At 44.8% G+C, this 25889-nt stretch overlaps 1 protein-coding gene and 1 pseudogene across 4 annotated transcripts; one reads left to right on the forward strand and one right to left on the reverse strand.

Annotated features, from left to right (window-relative positions):
* The first annotated feature begins 31 nt into the window (after positions 1 to 31).
* pabpn1 (poly(A) binding protein, nuclear 1) lies at positions 32 to 24562 on the forward strand. 3 transcript variants are annotated; one of them, XM_083778341.1, is made up of 7 exons: positions 32 to 498; positions 12031 to 12139; positions 12701 to 12768; positions 13883 to 13989; positions 16089 to 16176; positions 17465 to 17640; positions 23814 to 24562. In XM_083778341.1, exons 1-7 carry the CDS (start codon positions 364 to 366, stop codon positions 24001 to 24003), a joined length of 873 nt encoding a protein of 290 aa, XP_083634467.1. In that variant the 5' UTR covers positions 32 to 363; the 3' UTR covers positions 24004 to 24562. The 3 variants fall into 3 exon arrangements, with proteins under 3 accessions (XP_083634467.1, XP_083634468.1, XP_083634469.1); XM_083778342.1 differs by lacking the exon at positions 23814 to 24562 and adding an exon at positions 22586 to 23270; XM_083778343.1 differs by lacking the exon at positions 32 to 498 and adding an exon at positions 1022 to 1162.
* On the reverse strand, positions 6428 to 10239 carry LOC310868112 (cytochrome P450 2F3-like; annotated as a pseudogene). The gene is made up of 3 exons: positions 9697 to 10239; positions 9121 to 9647; positions 6428 to 6516 (listed from the first exon to the last, which is right to left on the reverse strand). The product of its transcript is annotated as a cytochrome P450 2F3-like (transcript).
* Positions 24563 to 25889: the final 1327 nt, after the last annotated feature.

Raw genomic sequence — 25889 nt, forward strand, 5'->3', positions numbered from 1 at the left:
CCGCCCCCTGGCTTCCATTTCTGAACTGAAGAGACACCGTGCTCTCGCGCTGAGTCCACCTCGTTTTTTATACACATTTATATCAAGTAAATAAACTGTAAAGCACGGCCAGTCGGCCACTACCAGCGAGCGAGCCATTTAAACGTTAACGATAGACACCGTGTAATTCTTTTTGAGCGGTGGAAAAACGAGGAATAGAAGCGGACATTTTTCTTTTTTAATTTCACCATTTTAACTTTACTACTAAAGCGGCGTTTTGCGCCGTTTTCTTCCCCCTTTCTTCCCCCCGGTCTGTGAGTAGGGGCCCGGCTAGGTTTAAGCCCCCGAGGTGTGTCGGTACAGACGGACGCGAATAGGAGGGCCATGGCGGAGTTCGGCAATGGACTGGCGGAGGAATCGCTATTAGACTCGGACCCCGGTCATCCAGAGTTGGAAGACCCGGGTGTCGGTGACGAGGAGCCGGGATTAGAAGAGGGAGAGGCCTCGATTGAAGACCCGGTAAGAGGAGTGAAGGGCATTGTTTTAGAATCATCATGTCTGGAATCAATCATTTTAATAACCTACTAAGTCCCGCGATCGTGTCGCTTTGACAAAGATGATGTATTTTTGACTGTAAAACCGTATTCTCAAATGGCCAAAAGTGCTGATGCGAGTTCGCGAACACGTTACGAACACGTCGGTTTGGTTGAAAATAACGATTTTATTTTAAGCAGGCGACTTTCTCGCTCAAAGTCTGTACACCTATCCATAATGTCAAAGTTTAGTCGAGTGCAAGTTAACCGTTTATAAAAATGGAGTCGTAGTTGTATATTTAGTGTCTAAAAAATCTCGTGGTGGCAGTCAGGCACATGCTGTGTGAGTGTGTGCGTTAACTGCCATCATCCAGGATCGACAATAGCCGCCATTGTGGTTCACGCAGTGCAGTAGAAATGGGTGGTGACTCGCGTGGCGCCGGCGGCCATCTTGGCGCAACAGCGGCGCCCGCCGCCAGTTTCTCTGCGCCAAAGAGCGTTCGGACCTGGTGGTGATAGAGGTGGTGGGGGGGATCCTCCTCGGCGTAGGAAAAAAATGCTTGGAGATGTAGGAGACGGTCAGGGGCGAGGAGGGTAGGACAGGCCGCCGCCATTAGCCTCCGCAGTGCCAGTCTGTCTGCTGCTACACGGTAATAAAACACCCATATTTTATTTTCTTCTTGACCGTCGACGTATAGCGACAGCTTTCCGAGCACTGGAGCGACGAAGAGCGACAGCTAGTAGCAGGCTAGCGAAGCCAGTCTGGTAGCTATCGCTTCATCGTCTCCGTGTGTTGTTGAGGAAACGGAACGTGATGTTCCGGAATGATGGAATGTGTCGGACTCGTTTCTTTATTGTCGTGTCGGTGCAGCTAGACATTTGTCTTTGCCCTAGCTGCATGCAGTCTGCAGAGATGTTTGCTTACACTGTCAATGCTCTCTCCTAGCGAGTTAGCCGAGTGACTGACAAAGCTAGGGGTGGAGAATAGAGATGGCAGACGTGTTGCTGCACCTGACTGGCCATCCGTAGCTTGAATTCACATTACAGGACACGAATCTCTTTAGGTGGTCGATTGGTACATATGGTTCAAAACTTCAAATCGCCTGTGCATAGTTGTATGCGTTGTGTATCCATTGATAGGCACGGCTGGTCAGCCTGTTCGGTGTGTTGTATGGTGACACCTCAAAACGCAGAAGCAAAGGGTTGCGGTATTTTAGGGGCTGGGTTTTGCATCCTTCAGTGTTTTCTGCTGGAGCTACGAGGAAGGGGAGGGAGCGAAAGATCATTCTATGGATATGCGACAAAAATGGGAGAGATGGCGAGGCAGTGATGGCCAGATGCATGTAACCCCATTAAGATACCACAAACTGTTGCTGCAAATGTGAATTAGTACAGCTGCAGATATATTAATGGAGGTTATTGATCCGTCAAAGCATTGTAGGTCACAAGTGCAAGAGGAGTATGAGTGCTACTACTAGTGACTGGCTGTCACACTGCCACCATTGTCTTGTGTTTTAAGGTTTAAGCACAGGGAGACGTTGTTTCTGTTATAAAGGGCGAAAAGCCAAATATCAATATTTGTTTTGTACATCAACTAGTGTATTTTGTAGTAGTACCTTGTAGTAGTACCGATCTGATGCTAAATACCCCATGTGTTAGGATTCTGAGTCGGACATTCGTTTGAAAACAAATCCATGTCATTAATGGTAGCGACCCTGGATGGAGCTGGAGCAACTCCTACTGTGCTGCAGTGCAGCACTGTCAAAAATGAGAGCCCACTCCACTGAGGAATCATGCACCCCCATGTTCATTGTATGATTTTTTTCCCTCTATTATTTAGTGTGTGTGTGTGTGTGGGGGGGGGGGGGTGTGTGTGGGTGGAGGGGTCTGATCTCAAAACTGGTCACCCCCTTCGATTCAAAGTGAAACATTTGAATGGTCATCCTATTATGACACATTCTGGGTAGTGATTCTATTTTTTATTATTATAGTGTTTCCATGTCATTATTAGATTTTTGTCCTTTGAACCGGCTTGGTCAAGAAGTTACTCAACCTTTAAATTATTTAAATTGAGAGCTGGAGTGCCATTACTGCTGTATTGCTGAAAAAGGCAGAACAGGATAATTGAATGAATTATGGGGAGAAAAAAGTGAAGATAAAGTGCCCCAGTTTTTTTTAAATTGGTTTATGCATAAAGTATACTAGCCTCACCGTTACCCAGACTTTTATTTTCGTTCACTCAAAAATAAAAGCCTGGGGAAACCCATTGGAAATTTTGGCATACGAAGTCGGTGCAGAGGCGTATCGCTCCAAATTGGGTGACGTTGGTGTTTTCTGTTTTCTACCAGGGAGGCTGTGGGACGGGCACTCAGATCGGTGAACCAACCAATCCACCGCCTTACTCGCCGGCACCCGCCCCCTCTAGGCCAGAAATCACTAGATGAGGAATTAGCATTTCAATAGGATGCCCGTAGCTATTTATTTGAGCTGGAGAGGGCTGGCCCTGGTCCACTGACCCAGTGTCAATTAATAACAAAAACATTAACTCTTATTCAACCATCGTGCAGCAGTATTCACCAGTGAATTGGATTTCAATAAATCCGTTTTTCGTTAGTTGCATTTTTTACAATTGACTCTGAATGTCTATTGACGTCTGTCAAGTTTGGATTGAGACTGTTTAGAAGATGTTACACACAATTCTCAAACTGGAGGACTTCATGGGTCCAATTTGACCAAAATAGACCTGTAAAAATGTACCCAGAGCCGAATATTATTAGAAATGGTAAATGGTGCATTTATATAGCGCCTTTATCCAAGGTGCTTTACATTGTGCATTACACTAACCCATTCATACACTGGTGGTGGAGGAAACCAATGAAACCATGCAGGCACCAACCTGCCCATCAGGAGCAATTAGGAGTTCCGACACTTGGACACTAATGCAATATGAGTTCCGACCCAGAGCAGTACAGAGAGATGTTGGACTGTACCTGTACAACACAGAGGCACCGAAATGCCAACGTTAAGACTGGATCCATCGTGCCTTATTTCTTGTTGTCTAATGTCTACACAGAGTTGCGCTACTACTTCTTTACTAAAGTCAGGTGACCCAAGGCATGCAGGCAGCTTGCCCCTAGTCACTTCTTGATGGAACCAAGCCCGGTCCTGGTGGGATCCTGGGGGTTTTCCGGTCTCAGGTTTACTCGAAGACCTCATACCACAAAAACAGCGAATGAGGCTTATATAGCAATATAATAAAAGTATAATATGCCTAACACAGTTCAATGGATATTTATGATAGAATGTTTATTCTTCACAGTTCACACCAACAAAAGTAAGGTTGGCCATGAAACTTCAATTATGTATTTAGTACTGTTGGGTCAAGTAACTTGACTTTACTATAATTGCCAGGTGCTTGAAAAGGGCCTGGACTACATTTGCTACTACTTCTAGTATCGACTGTAGTTGACACTTTTTTGTGATTGGCTGATTCGTCTCTAGGCTGCCTCTATGCCAATAGTCTGAACGGCATAAAACCCATACTCTGAACACCACAATGTGAAGCAGAGACTGCAGCACACAAACTGATTTAAGCAATATTACACGAGAGGGTGTGGGTTAACGTGATTATTGCCACGACAGGGATGCGGTCAGGAACGAGACTGAGTCGAGTTCCTCGACTGAAGTGGCAATAATCACGCAATAATCACGTTAACCCACACCCTCGAGTGTAATATTGCAATTATACCACAGTTGCCCTTAAAACAAATGTCCCAATAAACTAGCTAGCCTAGCCACCGAGTTTGCTAGCGCTCTGGGAGAACAGAGCGTCTGAATTCTTTGTTTTGATTAGGTGGTGAACAGTGCTGGTTTAACCACCGGCTAGAAGGCTGTTTCAACCAATCAGATTGCTTCCTCGAAACGACCTGTGGTAGAATATACTGTATATCCTAGTATAAATGCGCCACGTGTCTGTGTGCGTACGGTTGTAATGCTCGTAACTCGAGAAGTAGAACCGTTTGCCGCTGCAGGGAGTGCAGTGCTCGATATCGAGTTGGTCGGACCCACGGTTCTACAGGACCACCACAAAAGGCTCTGGTCAGCTCTGCCAGTGGGCCTAATCAGCCTAAATCCCCTCACCTGTGAAATTTCCAGCCCCTGCCTCAGCCAATTGATTGCTTGCCAATCGATTGCCATGGCTTAACCACTCCACTTTTCACAGTCAGTTTTTGCACTCTTCACACACAGGCAGACAGACAAATACAGAGATCTCCATGTGGGACACAGACAGACGTGTCACACACCAAAAATAGCCAGTCTACAAGCTCACACCGCGTCTGGTTGCACCGCGTTGTGACCTTGTAGCTCTGCCTTTTCGACAACGATGGACTGAGAAGTGACATTGAATATGTCACGTATTATGTGAGACTATACAGTATACAATCCATCCGTGGGAGATATTATAACTATGGAAGAGAGATTTGAGTTTCCCAAACGTATTATTATGAATTGGATTTTAACTTGGGGCAACGTCGCACGGTAAGCACCACATGCCTTGGCCCTTGGGTGGAAGAGCAGCTGACTAGCCTGGCGCGGCCAGACTCATAGCGAGGATTCACTGACACTTCCTCCCCGCAAATATATATCATATGCGGGGAGGAAGCGTCAGTGAATCCTCGCTATGAGTCTGGCAGCGCCAGGCTAGCAGCTCTGACGGCTCCCGTATTGTTTCGACTCGGTGCAGACATGCAAATGGGTTTAATACAATGCATTATGGACAGATGTCTATGCATTGTCGAAATGCTCCCTTTTGTGCATGCAACAACTGTGGTAGGTTACATTATTGCATTTAGCTCCCCTCTTGTCTTTTTTAAGTTGCCAAACTTTGTCACATGTTCCACTTGCAGTCTTCCACCATACTTCCATGGCAAAACGATGACGAACCACACAACCACCTGTCGCGTCCCAGCCAAGGACTGTATAAAGAGGACGGGAAGCGAAGACGGTAAGGGCGCCGCCATGTTGCTCACATGGTGCTCCATGGAAGGAAAGAAACGTGCGCAATGGGCTTTATGCAGCCAACACTTTCGCGATCAGCTTCCTTGGTCTGCAACTGCGCATGTTTCTTTCCTTCCATGGAGCACCATGTGAGCAACATGGCGTCCCCGTACGGTCTTCGCTTCTTGTCCTCTTTATACAGTCCTTGGTCCCAGCCCCCTCATAGCGAGTGGCCCATAACGTCAGCCGTTGCCGCTATACCCGATAACGGACTCGACAAGCCAACCGCTTATTGATACTCGGGTCTCGATAAATGCCGAACCGGGTTTGTAATGGACCCCGATTTTCGGGCTCCATCCCTAATTATTAGGTTCCCAAGTTGTATCGCTCTCAAGTAGGCTCTCAACGGCCATGTAGCCACGTACAGGTCTAGTGTTCATAAACGAGAGCTTTCTGCACCTGAGGCAGATTTTTTTAAATCCTGATCTAAGTGGGTTAAGCATGGGTTGGAGACAAACTAGCATGACGCAGAACGCAATTGCGTTGGGGCCCAGAGGCATTCGGGCCCCACGGCCGCCCACTCATGTCTGTAAAATAAAATTATAAATGCATACATACAGAGATGCAATGACAGTTGAGTTGACCAAAGTGTGGCGGAGCCCGGTGGTTGCTGCTGCTAGCACACACATGCACCGTCCCCCAACAGCTCTGGTGGAGTGTAGGGTAGGCTAATACCGGTAAGAACGTGGAGGAAGTCAGAAGAGTCAAGGGTGCAGTGGGCTCCCCCGAGGTAACCAGCCTGCGTGGAGGCCTACTGACGTCTAGTCAAGCCGCTGGTTGGAGAGACCTAGACCTCAACTAGGAAAAGCTATCCTGAAGAGGTGGAATTTGAAGGAGGGGAGGTAGGGGGAATGCATTCAAGAGGGAGGAGGCAGCAAAGGGGATAGCCCTATCCCCCAGGCACTGTACTTGGCCTGGGGGACCTCCAAGAGCTTGGCTTCATTGACTGGACATGAGGGAACAGCAGGGGACATACTGTTGGAGAAGATCAGAGAGTTAGGGGGGAGCCAGATTGAGTGCCTTGTAGGTGGTAGAAAGGATTTTGTACTGGATTCTCTGTTTGACTGAGAGCCAGTGTAGTTTGTGGGGGACGGTTTAATGTCTTGTTTTAAACTCGCCCTAGGCAGTAAATGAGTTTTAATTGGAGTGAAGTACTTTGGAGGTGGTGCCTTTTTTCTCTTTTACCAGTTTAATCACCAAAGCCTATGAACTTGACAGATTTGTGAGCGCATGTGTGCCCAAAATGGGTGCAATCTGAAGCCCTAAACTAATACTAATTAGCATGGTACTACTTTTCTTTTAAAGAATTATGCTCAGACGGGAAGCGACATTCAGTCAGTCACAACTTGCCTCACCTCAATATGAGGTCATATGTGAGCCTGCCTATCCAGTCCACATTGTCAGTACAACTTGCCTCACCTCAACATGAGGTCATATGTGAGCCTGCCTATCCAGTCCACATTGTCACTACACACAGGGTCAGCTTAGGCTGCAGCAGCCAGCCTCTGGCATACTATTATTGATGGCTGCCATTGTGACAAGCTCATTCATTAAACTCCCTTCTCCAGATTTGGTGTTGACGGTCCAAGGCCTCTGTAATTCATTCAAATTCATTCATCACCGTTGTTTGAAATGTAAATCTCTTAGCCTCCTGCCTCTTTTTTAAGATCTGTTTTTATTGTGCCATGTTTTGGGGGGGACTATATTAATTAGCATTTTATTTAGCAAATGCTGTTACTGAATAAGTAGGAGGAGGAGAGAGCGAATAACTTTATCCTTTCTAGTTGACTACTACAGCAACTGTATGTTTTTGACAGCAAAGCCTTGTTTATATTTTCAAAGACAAATCCGTAAAAAATTAAACCCATCTACTGTAGCTGGTTAGAATACAAAGCGTGTTGCAAGCTGACCGGTCTCGCACTCAATTCTTAACTGATGTCTGGATACTGCAACTTGTGTCAGTTATGTTTACAGCAATCAATCAAAGAATGCGATTTGAACTGTAAGTTAGCTGCCTAGCATAGTCTCTTTAGTTACAGGAGGAATGTATATTTGTTGTCTCCACCAGGCCGAAGGCATGGGGGGAGAGTGTTTTGCACTCCGTCCGTCCGTCCGTGTGTGTCCGTGAGCAGCTAATCTCCGGCACCGTTAACCCGGTCGATGCCAAATTTTGCACACACACTCCCTGGATGCCAACGATGAACCTCTGCCCCAAAATTTCCAGAACGCCCTGTTATAGCGCTACCAGGAGGCCGTTTTGTGCAAAACAAGTTTTGCACTCCATCCTGATTGGTTAAGATTGGCTTCCAAAGTTCACAGGAGTGCTCAGTTTCAAACAAAATGCTGCAAATCATGAACACATCGCGTGTTTTCCGTGAAATTGTGCACACACATTCCCACTAGGCAGAGGAAGAAATGCCACATGAACAATTTCAACTCAGCCTCAAGGTGGCGCTATAACTGGCCGAAAAGTGTTTTTACCTCTAATTTACTTTTGTTGCCCTTTTATCCAACCACCAGATGAAGGCAAGCTGCAATGTCCTACATTCCTATCCTGGTGGAGACCTGTGCCCAGAAGGGCACTTTTTCTAGTTCTATATGTTTCAGTATTGATCAACAAAAAGGCATAGTTATGTCCAACACAGCTGCTTAAAAAATATATCCATGATGTCAGAGAGGGTTGCATCGCACGCCAAGTGAACCAAAACCACTAGCAGTAGTTATTTGTGCTACTGGTATTGGCATTCAGATTGACAACGGAGCAGTGTTGTTCCGTTGCTGTGTTGCTGAGTCGAGCAAATACAGGTCATGTTGTACTTGCCCTCAGGTCATATCCACTTGCCCCAAAGATATCGTTAATTAGTGTCAGCAACCTGGTAGTGAGGGCGACTATTGTAATTGTAACACTTTATTAGTATGGTTGCCTATGGGCCAGTCACCTTTATTTCTTTCTTTCTTACCTTCTTACCCCCGCTACACAGTACACAGTCACACACACACACACACACACACAGTGATCCAGTATCTTGCTCGCACAGTGCCATGCTGACTGACAACAAATTCATGGGTCATTATTCATTTTAGCATTAGAAAGCAGTTTCTTATTGATTTTTATGAAAGGGAGCAGAGCTATTTCCATACAGTATAAATCACTTCTATTTTTTTTGCGTGTTCTATATTCTGTGGCATAACATTGCGTACAGTGGAACACAATGATAAAATATGGTGTAACAGCAATAGCAAAATGTGTGTGCAACAAGCAGCAACACAATTTGTTTCATATACAAATGTGGGTTTCATCTGTACAGATTGTTCCCAATTACCAAGCACTATGACAACATGGTGAAAAGGCCCTGGTTTGTGGTGCTGGTGGAGCGCTGAACATGCATGCAGGCAATCACCTGGAGGAGGGTCCATCTGACTTTCAACTGAATTTGGGGCAGAGGCTCGGAATTGGCATCCATGGATTGTGTACAGAGTTTGGCAGCGACCGGGCCAACGGTGCCGGAGATTAGCGCGTGCGTGTGTGTGTGTGTGTGTGTGTGTGTACCAATGCACTGGTAGCGCCCGGGGCGTGGCGATGATGTGGTACTTAAGTTGCGGGGCACATTAGCGAAGCTGCTGAACTCCGGGCTGAGGTCGATGGAGTCTGGACCAGCGCTGCAGGAGAAGCTGAAGCGTTGCAGTAACGATGCGATGAACAGGAACAGCTGGCTGTTCCTGTTCTCCGACTCTCCGACACACGCCCTCTTGACGCCCTCCTGCAGAGAAGGGCAGGAAAGCAGGGTTCTTCTTAAAGTTAGTGCTGGGGGTTGAAGGACCATGGCGTGGCCCACTGGCCTTTGTCTCTCAGGACTGTGTGCAACATGGGGATGATCAGTGTTCCCTTGGGGATGCTGTAGCCCCTGAAGGAGATGTCTTGTATTGCGTAGTGAGGAACGATATCCAGGAACCGCTGGATCTCATTAATCACTGCGTCTGTGAAGGGGAGGGACTTCCTGTCCCCCCCCTATTTGGGCACCTCCCTTGTCCAATCACGTCATCAATCTCCTGCTGCATTTGCTCCTGTATGTTGGGCTACTAGATGAGCACGCTGAGCGTGAATCGGAGTGTTGTACAGCTGTACCAGGGGGCTGCTAAAGATGATGATGTTATTGATAATGGTCGTCACGTTGGACACTGTGCAGCTCAGCAAGAACGTGGGGTTCAAAGGGCGCGCCTTCAGTGTCCTATGTGTGCTGCGAGGTGTCTGCCCTCCTTTTGGATCCACTGCTCCATGCCTTTCCGTCCCATCCCAAAGTCTGAGGGCGAAGCGGCGGAGCTGACGGTGGCGATCTCCGTTGCTGATCATTACACCATATCCCCGGGTAGCTCTGGCGAAGAAGGCTGGTGCACCCCAGCCTGCAAAGTCATCGGCCTGCTCTACCAGGGCCTCCTTCACTGTGTCGTATCCCACCAGGAACACGGCCCGCTTATGGCCCAGGTACACAGTCATCACCGGCCCGTAGGTCTCACTGAGCTCGGCCAGGCTGTTAAATGGGTCTTGTTTGTCCAGCTGGTGGAGGTTTTCAACGAGAGGAAGCGCCTTGGGTCCAGGAGGCAGGCGGCACTGTTTACGCTTCTTCACAGCAATCACCCAGAACAGAGCCAGCAATGAGAGATGATCCATAACTCTTTACTGGATAATGTCACACGTGTTGTAGAATCCTTTACCCATTCTGACCTGAGATCAGATTCTAAAAATGTCTTCTACAGCCTGACAGTTTTCTGAAAAAGCTATGTTTCTATGTCAGTCGTTCTTCGATTCTTCAAAAATAGCAGACCTACAAGCTATTGAAAAATAGCTAAATCATATCATAATGCTAACACCAAAAGGGGTTCCCGCCCAAAATGGGTTAATAGCAGTCTTACTGTGGCTGTGTGTGTCCCACTGGCTGTTTAAAGCAGACTACCGTAAATACAAGTAGCATGTTTATTCAGATCCAGGCCGATAAGCAAGCCTGTTGGACTGCTGTTAGGGGTCAACATTACATAACTATCCCTGGCGCCAAAACCACACCACCTGGGCGTCGATTCTCAACCTTTTAAAATTGAATACCAGGTTGTTTATGCGAAATATATTTAAGTGCCGTCCAGCAAAACGAATATGGGTATGGCAGGTATAACGGGTTAAAACACAAGAGTTAACACTGCATAAAATGTAACCAAAACACAAACTGCACAAAGAACAGAAGGTAAATGTGGCGTACATGGTATGAATGGTTTAAATGGGTTCAAAGGTCAGGGAGAACAGGTGTGTTTTTGAGTGGATGTAAAAGTGTACAGAGAAGAGGGCGGGGCAGACAGGGTAGGTGACATCATCTTGGTTCAGCTGGGTTTGTGGGACCGTATGAAGCTTCTGGGGGAGAGGGACTTGGTAGAGAGACACAGAGCACTCTGACCACCGTTATATCTCATCTTGTGTTTATAGCGAACTAAAGACATTCCCACTCAAAATGTGTACTTTCCCGTTCAGGCAACCTGGTAGCAAACTTCACTTATTTATCTGCAGGTGTTAATGTCAAATCCGGCGCATGTCATATAAAGTTAATTATTATATCACAAAGTATTTGAAGTTGTGAAAGGATCCGAGCTGGCTACTGAGAGAAAGGAAAGCGCTGTCTGTGAATGAGAGTTGAGACTGTATGTGACTGTCAGGCAGAGATCGAGTCTGGTATATTTCGGCAAATGAGTTTCTTTTGAAAGATGCCTAGTGAGAAATGTATGACAACACAAAAATAATCTGCACTGGAGACTACCGGTATACACAATATGCACCCTCATACACATATACATTGCATTTACATTGCAATTGTTATCATTTGCTAATCAAATTATATTATCCAAATGGTCTATAAAGGTGAACAAAAACCACAGCTGAAGATGTGATGTATCAGTGTAGGGTCCTCTGGAGTTACCTCTGTCTCAGAGAGATTGCTGGTTGACAGACAGCCAGGACCAGGACACATTTTTAAATCCTGGCCCAAGATATTGCATAAATTCTACCATGTGTTTAAGTAAACCGCAATGCTATGATTTTTATTCATTAAAAAAACCCTCAAATTTAGGTGGGTGCGCCAAAAAAGCGTTCTCATGCTACAAGATTTTTAAAGTTAAAAGATATATATATATTTTTTTGAGCCCATAATTCATTTCTCAATATGCTACATATTGTTTTGGAATATTTAAAACTAATTTGAAACATACCAGTCTTGTGTTCTTACGACTCTTGTCTCTACTAGCCCAGAGGAACTGCTCTGACAGTGATACACACCACTCCGCAATTGACTTGTATATCGGTGTCAGCCGGCACACCATGTAACACCGGACACCGCAGCAACCCTGGTGTGGACCAATTGGACCATGTCCACAACTGTACAGCATGTATTGATCATACCATTGTTCTATTGTCTTTGTTCAGGAGCTGGAGGCTATCAAAGCCCGGGTCAGAGAGATGGAGGAAGAGGCGGAGAAACTAAAGGAGCTTCAGAACGAGGTGGAGAAACAGATGAACCTTAGCCCTCCGCCAGGTAAGAGTCTGGAAAACAAAGGTCTGGGTTTATATGTAGGTCTGTCGGGGTACCAACTACCAATGGTTTGGGTGTATGTTATGGAAACCTACCAATATGCCAGTTACTACGTAGGATTGCATTGATTTCTGGGTTTTGGTCCAGAAGGTTAATGTAACACTGGCAATGAATCAATTCTTGGATTTAATATTTTAAAAATGTAAGGATTAATGTGTGCCGATGTGTATCAGCTCTGCGACGTTCCTTGATGTAAATAGTTGACTGCTTTGGACACATGTCCATCATAACCAGCAGCTGGTGCTAGTGAAACCCCCTGCATAACATGCGTAGAATCTGTAGACAAGCAAATTAATTGCTAAAGAGGCTTCTCTGGATCCGTGTCCTCAGTGTAGCCCACTCAGGATCCGGCTCAATGAAGGAGTCACAATTAAATGATTGATGTGATTGATGTTAATTTAGGCATACATTAATTAAAGAACTGTGCCATTAGTCATGATGATGGGGTTATTTCCTTGGCATTGATCATGGATGTAGAAAAAACATTTCTCCCTTTTTGTCCAGCCGGTCCTGTCATCATGTCAATCGAGGAAAAGATGGAAGCAGACGGCAGATCAATTTACGTTGGAAATGTAGGTCACTACTCTCTTATCTTAGTTTTTGTCTCGGTATAATTAATAACAGTCTTCCATTTCAGGTTCAGGTCAGGTTTAGCTACATTTCCCCTGTTAATTGTGTTCACATTTGTGTAAGGCATAATTTGAGACAATTTCTCACAAAATAAGATGTTGTAGAATATAGCTGTCATTGACACATCGCCTCAATTAATCGACCTTTCAAAAAAGCTCAGTCGGGGCTCCGAGCCGAGCCGCAGGCTGGTCGGTCGTCAGCCCACTAGGTCATGATCAATACCCTGTGCAAGTGTGCATGACCGAAAAAGCGGGCCGTCGCCGCGTCTCAGCCCGGTCGCCTCCGACGTCGCCCGCCTCCGTCCGTCCGAGCTCCCGAGCCAGGCCGCAGGCTGGTCGACCGCCAGCCTAGTAGGTCATGACCAGATGACCAATAAGCGGATCGCATGACCGAAAAGCAGATCGCCACCGCGTCTTGGCCCGTGGGGCGCCCTAAAACTACGCCCGCTCGCTCCGATGTGGTCCCCGGGGGACCTAGCTCCCGAGCTCGGCCGACAGGTTGGTCGACTGCCAGCCTAGTGGGTTATCATCAGACGACCAATACCCTGGTATGCTGACCGAAAAGCGGATCGCCGCCGCGGCTGGGCCCGTGGGGTGACCCATTTGACACTCGATCCATCGCGATCCGGGGGGGCCCAACTCCTGGGGGCTTTTAAAGTTGCCACATTATATGCATCCATTATATGCAACCAACCAGCTCAGTGGCCTTGTGGTTAGAGTGTCCGCCCTGAGACTGGGAGGTTGGGGTTCGACCCCCGGCCGGGTCATACCAAAGACTGTAAATATGGGACCCAATGCCTCCCTGCTTGACACTCAGCATCAAGGGTTGGATTGGGGGTAAGTCCCTGCGACATGCTAGCGTCATGTCCAGGGGGTGTACTTGTACATCAAGCTGCCTCACGCTACAGAAACAGGAGATAAGCTCCTGCCCTATGGGCCTCATGGCTCGGCAAGGCTACTTACTTACTTTTACATTATATGCAAAGTAAATGGATTAGTGTTAAAATGCATGAGTATTTGGTTGTGAATGAGACCTGTAACCTCTCCTGTCTTTCAGGTGGACTATGGAGCCACAGCAGAGGAGCTGGAGGCTCATTTCCACGGCTGCGGTTCGGTCAACAGAGTCACCATCCTGTGTGACAAATTTACAGGGCATCCCAAAGGGTAAAGATTAATAATACATCATCTTGTCCTGCATCCTTCCTGAAAACAGTGTGTCCTACAGGGTCACATTAGCTGGCCAAAACAAAGTCAGCCATGCTGACTTTGTCAAATTATGATTAGTTATCACCTGTCAAAATGGCACACAAACTTTCCAGCCAAAGAAGAAAATCACCATTCATGTTCCTATTAGGGCTGCAACTAACGATTAATTTCATAATCGATTCATCGGCCGATTATTTAAACGATGAATCGATGAATCGGATTATGGCACCTTTTTGCAATTACTTAAAAAAATTAGCTTCAAATTATTTTAGGCATGTTGTAACTAACAATAAAGACAATAAAAATGAATACTCATTCAAAATTAATATTTTACCCCCTTTTTTTATCCAATTTGATTTTATTGCCATTCCTACTTGTAATGATACTGTAATCTGTAATGTTGACCGTGTATAGCTGACTGTCTCTTTCCATTTCTATCTCTGGGACCCCAATTTTTATTTTTTAATTTCTATGGTAAAATCAATTGTGAGTTATTTGGTTCCATTTTTGCACTCTCTGTTACAGACCCTTTAGGGTCCACTTGGTTTACTTCCTAACTATCTATAATGTAGCTGGAACTCCCACTATGAGAACCACTGTCCTACACAGTCTGTGTGGACACGCACGCACGCACACAGTCTCACACACACACACACACACACACACACACACACACAGTGCACACAATTAAGTAGCATGCTAGCTGATAGGGGAAACCGTTCTTATAGCAGCCATATTGGCATGTTCTCTAGGGTCTAGGCTCTAGTATCACATATTGCTAAAGTTAAACAGCACTGAATAAATCATTAAGCAAAAACGTTCACTTCACGGAGATTTTTGCCCTGTGCCCACTCCAATGCGCTGCTGTGATTACACAGGTGGAACCAATGAGGAGCTAACGATCGTTAACAAGCTACACTGCTATAGTGCTCGTCGTAGACAGCCTGCAAGCTCACAGATTCAGACATTGTGGAGCATTTTTTGTCATAAGACAAACAAATATGGACAGTGGCCGTGCTCACAAATGCCATGTTTTGGGACCTGTTTGGGGCATTTTGCAAGCAGATCATCGCAGCCACAGAGCTGACGCTCTCCCTCTGTGTGTGTGTGTGTGTGGGGGAGACTGAAGTTAGTTGGGAGAGAGAGGGGTAGATGCGGACCGGGCGCTCTGGTCACGTTCAAGACAATATATGGGTGCGTTTGGAAATGCACACCGGGAGCGCACTCGCCTATTAGTTTGCATTGCACAGTGCGCTCAGTGCGCTATTTCCGAACGCGCCCTGTGTTGTGTTTATACCGACCCGTTGCATATTGTTCGTTCAGCCTAGTGCCGTTACGGAACGGTAAAAAGAAAGCAGCTTTACGTTACATTTTAATGTTGGAAAACACCCGCGATAATAATCGATAAGATAATTCGTTGGCAACGAATTTAATTATCGATTTTTATCGATTTAATCGATTCGTTGTTGCAGCCTTAGTTCCTATGCTCAAATGTATCCTAATATATATATATATATCGAAATCATCTAAGCATAATATAGCTTACTGCTAAGCAGAAATGAAATAAATAATTAAAATATAAAGATATTTTAAAATATATTTTTGTGAACGGAAATGCCAGATTCCTTACTTGGAATTTGGAGATTGTGGAATAGTTGTCTGGCTACATGAGACTATCATGTTATGGTATGTTCCAATTGCTTAAAACCAAATTCACACCAGCAAGTTAGTAGAAATGTCTATCACTGCATTTTCTTGTATATGAGGGTGTGTACAAAGCATTTGAAACGACCAACAAAGTCGACATTCACATTGGTTATGCCTAGCTCTTGCCTAAATCGGTTGGATTGATACTGAGTATTACCCCCTCCAATTATTATGACTAACTCACTACTTCTTACTGGGTGTTGTGACCTTGAAGTGATAACACTATGGGCCAAAAGCATATTCGTGTTTGGTATAAGGTCTTGGTATTGTTGTTCCTTAATGAAGTAATTCAACAAGTGCACCTTCATGTTCCACATTTTTTCATTCAAATGTTATGTCTCTTTCTTCAGGTTTGCCTATATTGAGTTTGCAGACAAGGAGTCTGTTAGGACGGCCATGGCTTTGGACGAGTCCCTGTTCAGAGGAAGGCAGATTAAGGTGAGAGTTTAACAGGCTGACTGCATTATTTGGGGGAAGGTATCAAGAAATCATTACATTTTCTTTCCTCACATAAAAGAAGCCATTATAAAAGGCACAAATAACTATTAATCCAATGTTGAGAAATTGGTTTTGACAGTAATGCTGCAACAGGCATTGGAAAATAATGGGACTTTCTTAATTTATAGTAAAACTATTTAAATCAAAGGCAACCATTTAGTTTCATAGTGGAAACAATGCAAATCATCTACAAGCTCTCAACAGAGATGTGTGGTGACCTTGCTTGTAGATCGGCAGTTTTTTTTTAAACAAAATGGGGATTAAGTAATACGTGGTTAATCAGAGTAATCTAGTCGATTTATAAAAAAAATATTTGAATTGAAATATTAAGCACAGTATCCGCATAATAACTTGCTTCTCAATTATTCAATTAATCAAAAGTAACTGATGGTATAATCACTAAAAAGGTTTGGGTGGATCGATGCAGCCTTAGTATAATCTAAGCCTAGTCTAATTTACGGTGTATGGCTGTTGCCACATGACTAAAGTTTAGGAACTTAGATTCCTAGCCGAGTCGGAATAGAATGTTGCAGCGTGTCATGCTTTTCTGCACCACTGAGCTACTCAAGCAAAGATATCAGACAATTTGATTTGATTGCTAAATGTGCTATGCAGATTTGGGTCAGCCGTGTGAAGACAAGTGAAGGTTTATGGATCAAGTCTTTTTTTGAGTGGTGCAACCACGCCATTACAGACCTATGTGTGTTCCTGGGTTTGTCCCTGGCTGGCTGGCTGGCTGGGTCGGTCTGTCCGAGGACGAAAATAGCTGGGTCTGACCATGGCTGGCTGGGTCTGTTCGAGCACGAAAATAGCTTTTGTTTGGTTTTCACAACCAAGTGTCAGTTTCTTTTGGGACCTCTCAAACCTTTATGTAGAGAATTGTTAATGGAGCAGCACAGGACCCCTTTGGGAGAGACAAGCAAAGGCTGCCGTAGTACCAGGTCCAGGGGGTACTGCTGCAGTGCCGAGGTGAGCGTAGAAAAATGATACACTGTTTGCTCACTTCACATTCGGATGCTTGTAGCTGTACTGTCTGATGCTCGCTCAATTCGTATGAATTCCAAGACAGTCAAGACTTAAAAGTGGAAAATCACCTTTACTTTAAGACATCTGGCTAATTCTTATCCTGCCGTATGTCAATCTTTTTTCCCTCCTTTTGGACACTGTCTTCATTTTGACAATGGTGTCACCTGTGTGCCTAATAAACCTCCCTTACTCTCATCCTCAGGTCGGCGCTAAGAGAACAAACAGGCCAGGCATTAGCACCACAGACCGCGGCTTCCCCCGGGCGCGTTTCCGTTCACGGGGTGGTGGTGGTGGTGGTGGAGGAAACTTCTCCTCGTCGCGTGCGCGATACTACAGCGGCTATACGGGAGCACCCAGGGGCAGAGGACGGGCCTTCAGGTGAGCCAATGCCGAGACGACCCACTTTACACACAGCACACCCTGGGGAGCACAAGACACACACAGACACACACCACCTTCTCACACACTGTCTCTGACACCAGAGGGGGAGGGAGAGAGAGAGGAAAGGGCCAGCATGGAAGAAGAGGAGCCATTCTTATTGCCCATAGAGTTGTGTTCTGTTGACTTCTGCTGTGTGAATTGGATCACACAGTCAAGTGCAGATGTAGTGTTTCAGGTAGTTGTCTCCCCTTTATTGCTCTACCAGGAAATGTCAGGGATGGAGCTATGGATGGAAAGGAATGAACAGCCTTGGAGGAGTCAGCATAGGGTATGCCCACTAGTGGCTTTTCCATTGCATAGAACCGGCATGACTTGACCAGCTTCGTTTTCCACTGCAGATAGAACCCCCTCAGTGTAGCCGCTGGTCACAACGTCCAGCCTTCTCCAAAGGAGAGTCCTAAACAATGTTAAAGCTAATGATGTCTAGACACAATCTATTTATCGTGTACAGTTACAAAATTATAGCTTAAAACGTATAACATTTTTGGTTAAAAATGGGGCATGCAGTTACTTATTTTAGACTCAGTAGTGTGTAGTTTGAAGTAACAATATTTTGTAGCTTCTATACAGTATTCGGGAGTCCATACTGTCACAATTAATGTAATCACCCTAGTGACTATTCTCTCACACCTATGACTATGAGTTGTCTGCAGTGTTTTTACATCACCTTTTGGTAATGCCTCAGCTCACTTCCAACCTCCATGGAAGTGATACCAGAAAAGGTGCTTTTGCTTAATAGAAAACCTGAAATTTTTTAGTTGAGCCTGTTCTATGCAATGGAAAAATGCCAATCCTATAAAGTTAGAAATGTAAATAAGTATCATATCTTATCAGAAGAGTGAGAGTTCGTCGTAAAGATGGTAGAGAAGAGGGTTCATATGTAAAGGCCAGAGAGGGCAAGTATGTGAAGGGTCAAGGCCATTTGGCCAATTACTGTTCTCAGATGTTGATCATAAAAAGGTAAAGAAAATGGCATGGCATGTGGATTTAAATGCCTTTTTTTTTATATGCTTGATAACTTGAGCTTATTTTAAAGTAAACTATTCCTCCTATATCAATTGCATATACATGCACAAGCAGTCCTGAATGTCCCCAATATTCTGGGGGTGGAAATGGCAGATATAGAAGCTCACAACACTTTGTGTAGTGAGTTAGTAGTTTGGCCATCTTGGCAAAGAGATTTGTTGTAGATGTAGGGGCCATAGTATAAAATATTGAAGTGTGTGTGTATATAGTTTTAAGTGGTTTGAATCACATCACACCAGTGTTTGTTTTTTAGTTGACTGGGCCTTTTGCATGCAACATCACCAACCACAACACTCTTCACTGAAGTCACAGCAGGCTCTCTGTGCACAGCAACATGCTCTCTCCCAGGTCATACTACATGGACAACTTTCATGCCTGTTTGAATTGTCAGGCGCCTGTTTAAGTCTTGTAATACATTGTACTCAATTTTACAAAAATGCCTCGATGGATATCCTTTCTATTATACTCCCAAGTAGGAGTTTAACCCATTTTGACCTGAGATCGATTTTTCAAAAATGGCAGACCTACAAGCTCGTAGCGTGCCACTCAGCTTGTAGAACTGCTATTTTTCAATAGCTAAAACACAACGTAATGCTAACACCAAAAGGGGTTCCCGGCTCCCGCCCAAAATGGATTAATAGTGACTGTTTGTGTTAGGCACTTACTTATGACATCCGGTTGGTAATTAAGTTAATGAAAGTGATATGCCGTTTGGTTCCTATAGTTGCCTAGAAAGCAACTACTCTGCGCTTATCCTATATAAACCATTGGAGAGCATTAATTTCCCCCCTTTCATGCACCCCTATATATTAATATAAAGCCTGGTGAAGATCAGAGTGCTGTGCACAGGCTTGGCTTTGCACATAATGTTTATTGTACAGCCTTCTATAATGATTGGAACGGAAAGCTCTGTTTGCTTCACTGCACACATCGGTAATGGGGTGTGGGTCTCACTGCCAGGTTACTCTGTCTCTCTTTCTGGTTGAGCTTCCATTGTAGCCTGAAACTCGCAGGGCCAACTGGTTCTCAGTGGGACCAGCTGAAAATGCTAATGGAATGTAATAAATTAATAAAATAAAATCTGTATTTTGAAAGAGTGGATGGTATTTTTCTGCAGAAAATGTGGTTATACATTTTCATGTTTAGGGTGACAATGATCAACATGCATTGTGCTGGCCCAGGCTAGTCATCTGTGTGTATGTTGAGAGACTAGTCTACTGCGAGTCTCAATGTATATGCTTCTTGTGGGTTGAGTTGGAGCTGTGGAGGGAGCCATGTTGTACTATATTCAGACAGAAGCTGAGTTCAGCATGCCAGTTTTGAGATGGGAGATATTCTGACTTAATCATGCCAGTCACCGCAAAGCACTTAGAACTTTATTTTCTGAATCATGATAAAGATTTGGGAGCACAGCTCTATTGTCTAGATAGAGCAGCAGTAATTGTGCAGTGGGGTTGAGGACTTACTTTTGTTTGGAATCAGTGGAAGAATATTTAAGACAAAAAACCCAACACAATAACCAGAGTGCCCACCATCAAATGAAATATCCGCCAGAAAGTGTTGGGCTTTCCCCGTCATTCTTTTGTGAATGTAGGCGTCTGAGCCGCAAGGTCAGTCTCTCTAATCACTCTGTGTACTTACCCCAACCACTCCTACACATACCAAGAAACCCTAACCCAGCCAATTTATACACTGAGATTTGGTCTCACAGCAGAACAAGGCACCCCTGGTGTCGAGCAGAGGCTGAGAGGAAAATTAGGATTCTAATTCAGGTACTGATATTTTATTCAAGACTCCCAGAGTTCAGTGTGTCGACTAAGGATTCGTTTAACCTCATAGGCTCTCTACAGGATTGATTAGATCCACAGGATACATCTGACATCTTGGAATTTAGCGCATCATTGTACACTGCACTAAACCTCTAGATCTGGTCATATTCAACATGGATACATTTGTGATTGTGATAGGCCAATGTTGGCACATAAAATCATCAGGCTCTACTAAGATTACAAATGAGACTTGGATAACTGCTGTTGCCAATGGTTACTCCTCTGTTTATACATAATGTGATAACAGTGTAACTGCATCACCAGCACAGCAGACACCAATCCTGTCTTGTATCGGACGATGTGCTTTAGGGAAGGTTGGGGATAACGATGCAGCGCATTTTCCATCACCCTCCAATCATGTAAACACATCGTCCACTGATGATAGCGCTTCTATCCACTCACTGGACATGGCAATCTGAGAAGCCTTCTCCACAAATGGGTGCCCAGAGGCTGTTCCATTTCGTCTGGCTTTGTTCCCGTTCTTTTAGCTCTTCCCCCTTGCAGAGCTGAAGAACTTACTTGTTGCTCTGTAAGGAGTCTTGTCACCAGAGGCTGTAGTTCTGGTAGTTGAGATTGGGACTGTTCCACTCCTGAACTTGTTGGGGCGGTCTGTCTGTGTTGCTTTGTCTTAATCCCTTGTGAGCATATGGGAGATTTAACATGGATTGAAATGCACAGATAGTTCACATTGAACTGTCTTAACACTGATTTACTGTGCATGAAATGGTGACATTTATGTTTAACACTATAGTCTGTCCCTTAATAATTAAATTAATTAACAGGATCATTCCATTTAGCATCTAGTTTGCCCTCAGGATTCCATATGGCACCTAGTTTGCCACTGGAAAGCTTTTTTTGTCTAGATTCATGGAGAAGGCTGCCAACTAGTGGTGTTGGATAGGATTAGGGATACCTGATAAAGGTTGTGAGACTGAAACTTTGTAACACAGCTTAATAAACTGCCGCCATATAAGTGAAGACTGTTGCCTGCTCCGACGCACCTGTAGGTGTGCAAAATGACTTTTTCTACAAAGGATTAGTGTGCCTAAAATACTTCAAACCTTGACCTGGTTTACAAGGTCAAGGTTTGAAATATATTCTGCAAAAAAAGGTCAACTCACACATCTACCTCCACAGCTTTCACTCCCGGAAACGAGGGTTCATTCCTGCAGCCTGACCTCAGCATCTAGTCTTAACCAACCACTGTGTTCACGTGGCCACTTGGTGGTGGGGGTGTGTGTGTGTTTGTGCTACTGCTGGATATGTGTTGCTTTTTGAAGTGTGTATGCAAAAGAAAGTCGTGGTGCTGCAGTCCTATTAAGCGAAGTCTGTCACCCAAATTGTATTATGCATGCCATTCCCTTTTGCTTTTATTCCCTGTACGTGTGTTTGTGCTTATGTGTTTTTGTGTGTGTCTGAGACTGTGTGCGTGTGTGTGTGTGTGTGTGTGTCCTGCTGGGGGTATATGATTGGTGCTGTTTGTCCTCATGGTCTCTCCTTACAGTGACCACCCCCCCCCCCCCCCCCCCAAGAGGCGGCTCTCACACAGAGAGAGAGAGAGAGAAAGAGGGAGAGAGTGCCTTTGCTGTCCCCTCACACCCACACACTAATCTATATCCTAATCTATGAAAAATTACACACACTTTTTTTTCTTCCCTCACCATTGGCATAGCTGCTTTCAGCTTCTCTTCAGCACTCTAGTCTGATTCTTCCAATATGAGCTGTCATGTTAAGACTAAAGGCACGATACCGTTAAAAATGGTATTTGTCTATAATAGTGATTGGTGAACATTTCCTGTTAATTAAACACTTATGTACTTTTAATATGTATTTTAATTTCCCCCTTCTCAGTTTACCTCAAGGACTGTATTTGTAATTTCCACAGACCATTCTTCTGCCCTGCAAGTGCATACACACCTACACATATTTATACAGTATATGGCTACAACACACCTGGAAATTGGTGTTCCGTCTTCTTAAGCAAAGCAGAAAAAAACTCACCCTCTTTTTCTCTCTCTCTTTTCCAGGGGCCGAGGGCGAACAACATCGTGGTATTCCCCTTACTAATACACACCCCCCTCCCTCCCCTCCCACCACCACACACACTTTACTATCTCCCAACCCCCCCCTCCCCATTGGTTCCCTTTTAAATACTAAATGAATGAAAAGGAAAAAAAAAAAAAGTCTCCTATCCCCTTTTCCCCTATTCAATAAAAGAAGACCCCCCCCAACCCTCCCTCCCTTCCTCTCCCCCCCCCCCTCCCCCCCAGAAGAAAAAAAAAAGACAAAAAAGGAAAAAAAAGAGAAACTCCCTTCCATCTGGACAGAGAGACTGACTGGCCGCGGTGTGCGATTGTGTGTGAGCGTGCGTGTGCAGAGGGTGAGGCGGTCACAGCTGGTAAGGTATCTGCTGGCCGTGTGGGGGAGAGGGGAGCGTTGGAGAATTTGGTGGCTTACGTATGATCATGATTTATTATTTTCCATTTTTTTGTTTTGAGGTGTGGGGGGGGGGCGTGGGGAAAAAAAAGAAAAGAAAAAAGAAAAAAAAAGAGTGAGGGAAGTTGATGGTATCTCAGGCTGCAGATGTGTCTCCTTTAGTCTGGCTGTGACTTATTGCTTTTTACACCATCCACCAACACAGCCTCCACTCACCCCACCTCCACTACACCCACGACCGCAAAACAAAAACAAAGCGAAGACAAAAAAAAGAAACTTTAAAAACAACAAGAAACGGATGTTTATGATTATCTGTTTTTAATGTACAAACTATGTTTTTGTTTTATTAGTTTGTGATATTGGAGTACATCACTACCCCTTCTCCTACCTCCTCTTTGTCTTTACTGTTCTTTGATCAGTGCCACCCCTAACACCCCCTCCCCTCCCCATCACCTCCCCCCCCCCTATCCATTTAATCCATCGTTGGCTTAACCATGCCTCCAACTTGTGGCCTACATATGTATGTATTATCCACTGTCATGTGGACCGTGTTTGCCAGACTCCCCACGTGCATGTTCGTTTTTCTTTTTTTCAGACTGCACCCCTCTTCCTTGTTTCTCCTTTTAAGTCTATATCTTACTTCATGGCTGGAGTGCCGCCTACTTTTTAAAAAATTGTACTTTTAGTATTACTTGCGTTTCCCTTCCTCCCATCCATCCCATCCCCTCCCTCCTTCCTTCAACCGTGTCCTCGTCACCTCTCCTCTGTCCTCCCCCTTCCTCCTCTCTCTGTATATTAGACCACTTCTTGTCGTTTCAGGTTTCAGGACCAGTGGAGGCTGACTACCCCTCCCCAGGTGGCGCAGGCCCCCCCCACTGTCTCCGCAGCGTCTCTCTCTCTCTCCGCTCCCGCTATGCACACTCACCCCATCTTGTCCGTGTGGGGGGGAGGGGGGCAGGGCGACCACAGGCCTCAGGCGGGGGGCATTTACTACAACAACAAACGTTGACGACGCTTTTACGTTTAAATAACACGCCTCACTCACCTGCATATATATACACACACACACACACATACATACACATAACAGTCCTACACATGAACACTCGAGGCAAACGGACAGACCGCACTCACACAATCAAAACCACCCGACACATAATTTATAGAGAGAGAGCCAAGATAGCTGAGCGGCAGGCAGGCAAGTTGACATGAGTGAGGAAGGCAGGACCAGAGAATGGGGTGTTTTTTGGGGGGTATCTACTAGGACCTGAGGGCACCCCCCTTTTCTGACTATGCGCAGTGCAGTCACGGCAAGGTCTGAGAGAGGCCGAGGGGCTAATGGCTTTGATTAATAATTTAATATACTGGAGCAGGGCGGAGCTTTTTGTTTTTTGGGGGGGAGGGGTCAGGGGAGGGTTTTGTGTGGCAAGGTTTGTTTTGTTTTCGTTTTGTTTTTGAAAATAGGGGAGTGGGTTTGAACAACAAAAAAAGATGTTTTGCTTTTTTATTTTTATTTTTAACCCATGAGTCTGTAATTAGAAAAAAATAAAGACATTGTGTAAAAATGATGTGTTGTGCGTGTGAGTCTTTTCTGGTTGAATGTCTAAAGGCTTTTTCAGACGGGGAGCGACGTACCTTTTTTTTTTTAATGAGGTGTGCGTGTTATTTTGGACGTTGAGGGTCGATTACGCAAGCGTATTTTTCGCTGACCTGTGAAATTGTCGTGTGCACTCATTTGGTCAAGCCTGTGGGCGACTAGACCGAGATTGTGGTGAGTTTTTTTTTTTTTTTTTTTTAACATCCCGGGACGTTTAAATGTCCCACATGATCAGACCTGTCGCTGGTCCAGGCGACACCTACTTCACTCCCCCCACCCCTGTCTGTCCGTCTGAAAGGGCCTTGATGCTGGAACTGGCCAGAGTAGAAACATGTTTTTATGATCGTGATATTTGAACACCAAAAAAAGCGCGGGCCATTGCTGTGTGGTTAGTGGGCCCGCCTGGGGAGCCAGAGCCCCTGGTTGTCCCACGTATAATACCAGGTCAGCGATGTGTCCTTGAGAAAGACTCGGCCCCAAATTCCTCCCAGAGCGCCGGACTGCCTGCTCACTGCTCCTTGTTTATAGGATGGGTGAAATGCATATGTATACGTGCGTGTGTATATACTGAAAATATTTAGCAAATGTCTTCAGACAAATACAATTCTTGACAGCTTTTGTTTGTTTATTGAAACTTCAGATATTATTTGGATTACAGCAAGTGTGACCTTTGGGACAAAAGCATAGTATAGTATTTTTGTTAAGCCTCACAGTAGCATTCCATTTATATTTTGTCCTTTTATTTCATGAGTCTAAAAATATCAGTATTCAGTATATTTGGGAGAAGAATATAGATTTTCAAAAACCTAACTGGGAAATGTTTCTGGCAACAGTGATGTTTCAGATATTCATACAAAAGTTCATCTGTGGCATAGGTCAGATTAATTTATGTCCTTCAAAGCTGGTTTTCATGTCTTTGCTGAACCAGTGTCCAGAGCCTGGCCATGTGAGGTCCTTGAGATTGAAACATAAAAAGTTATTTTTTCGATTTCTCAAAATGAGACACTGTGGCTATGCAGGGCTTAAAGTCCTGTGGATATATTTCAGTCCTGAGGATTTCATAGGGTTCATTTAATGAGATCAGTGCAGATTTGCAAAATTAATATCTTTAGTCTGGGTTTTTCTTTTCTCTAAACCCTGGGCACAAAATTCAGTATAACAGTATTCAGTATAATCAGTTTCCCTCGACTAGAGCTATTTGGTCGGGGACCGCATGTAAATAATTAATCTTCTGATACCAATAATTTTAAATCATGGAAATATAAGACTTGTTATACATGTTTAAGGGGGAAATTAAA

Source organism: Protomyctophum parallelum (genome assembly GCF_964188405.1).
Source record: "Protomyctophum parallelum genome assembly, chromosome: 12".
NCBI classification, from domain to species: domain Eukaryota; kingdom Metazoa; phylum Chordata; class Actinopteri; order Myctophiformes; family Myctophidae; genus Protomyctophum; species Protomyctophum parallelum.

Excerpts from the sequence above, each read along its gene's own strand:
- pabpn1 (XM_083778341.1), top strand. The coding sequence starts at position 364 with ATGGCGGAGTTCGGCAATGGACTGGCGGAGGAATCGCTATTAGACTCG. Across the intron at positions 12,769-13,882 it reads GATCAATTTACGTTGGAAAT|GTGGACTATGGAGCCACAGC; the intron begins GTAGGTCACTAC and ends CCTGTCTTTCAG. Across the intron at positions 17,641-23,813 it reads GGCAGAGGACGGGCCTTCAG|GTTTCAGGACCAGTGGAGGC; the intron begins GTGAGCCAATGC and ends TTGTCGTTTCAG.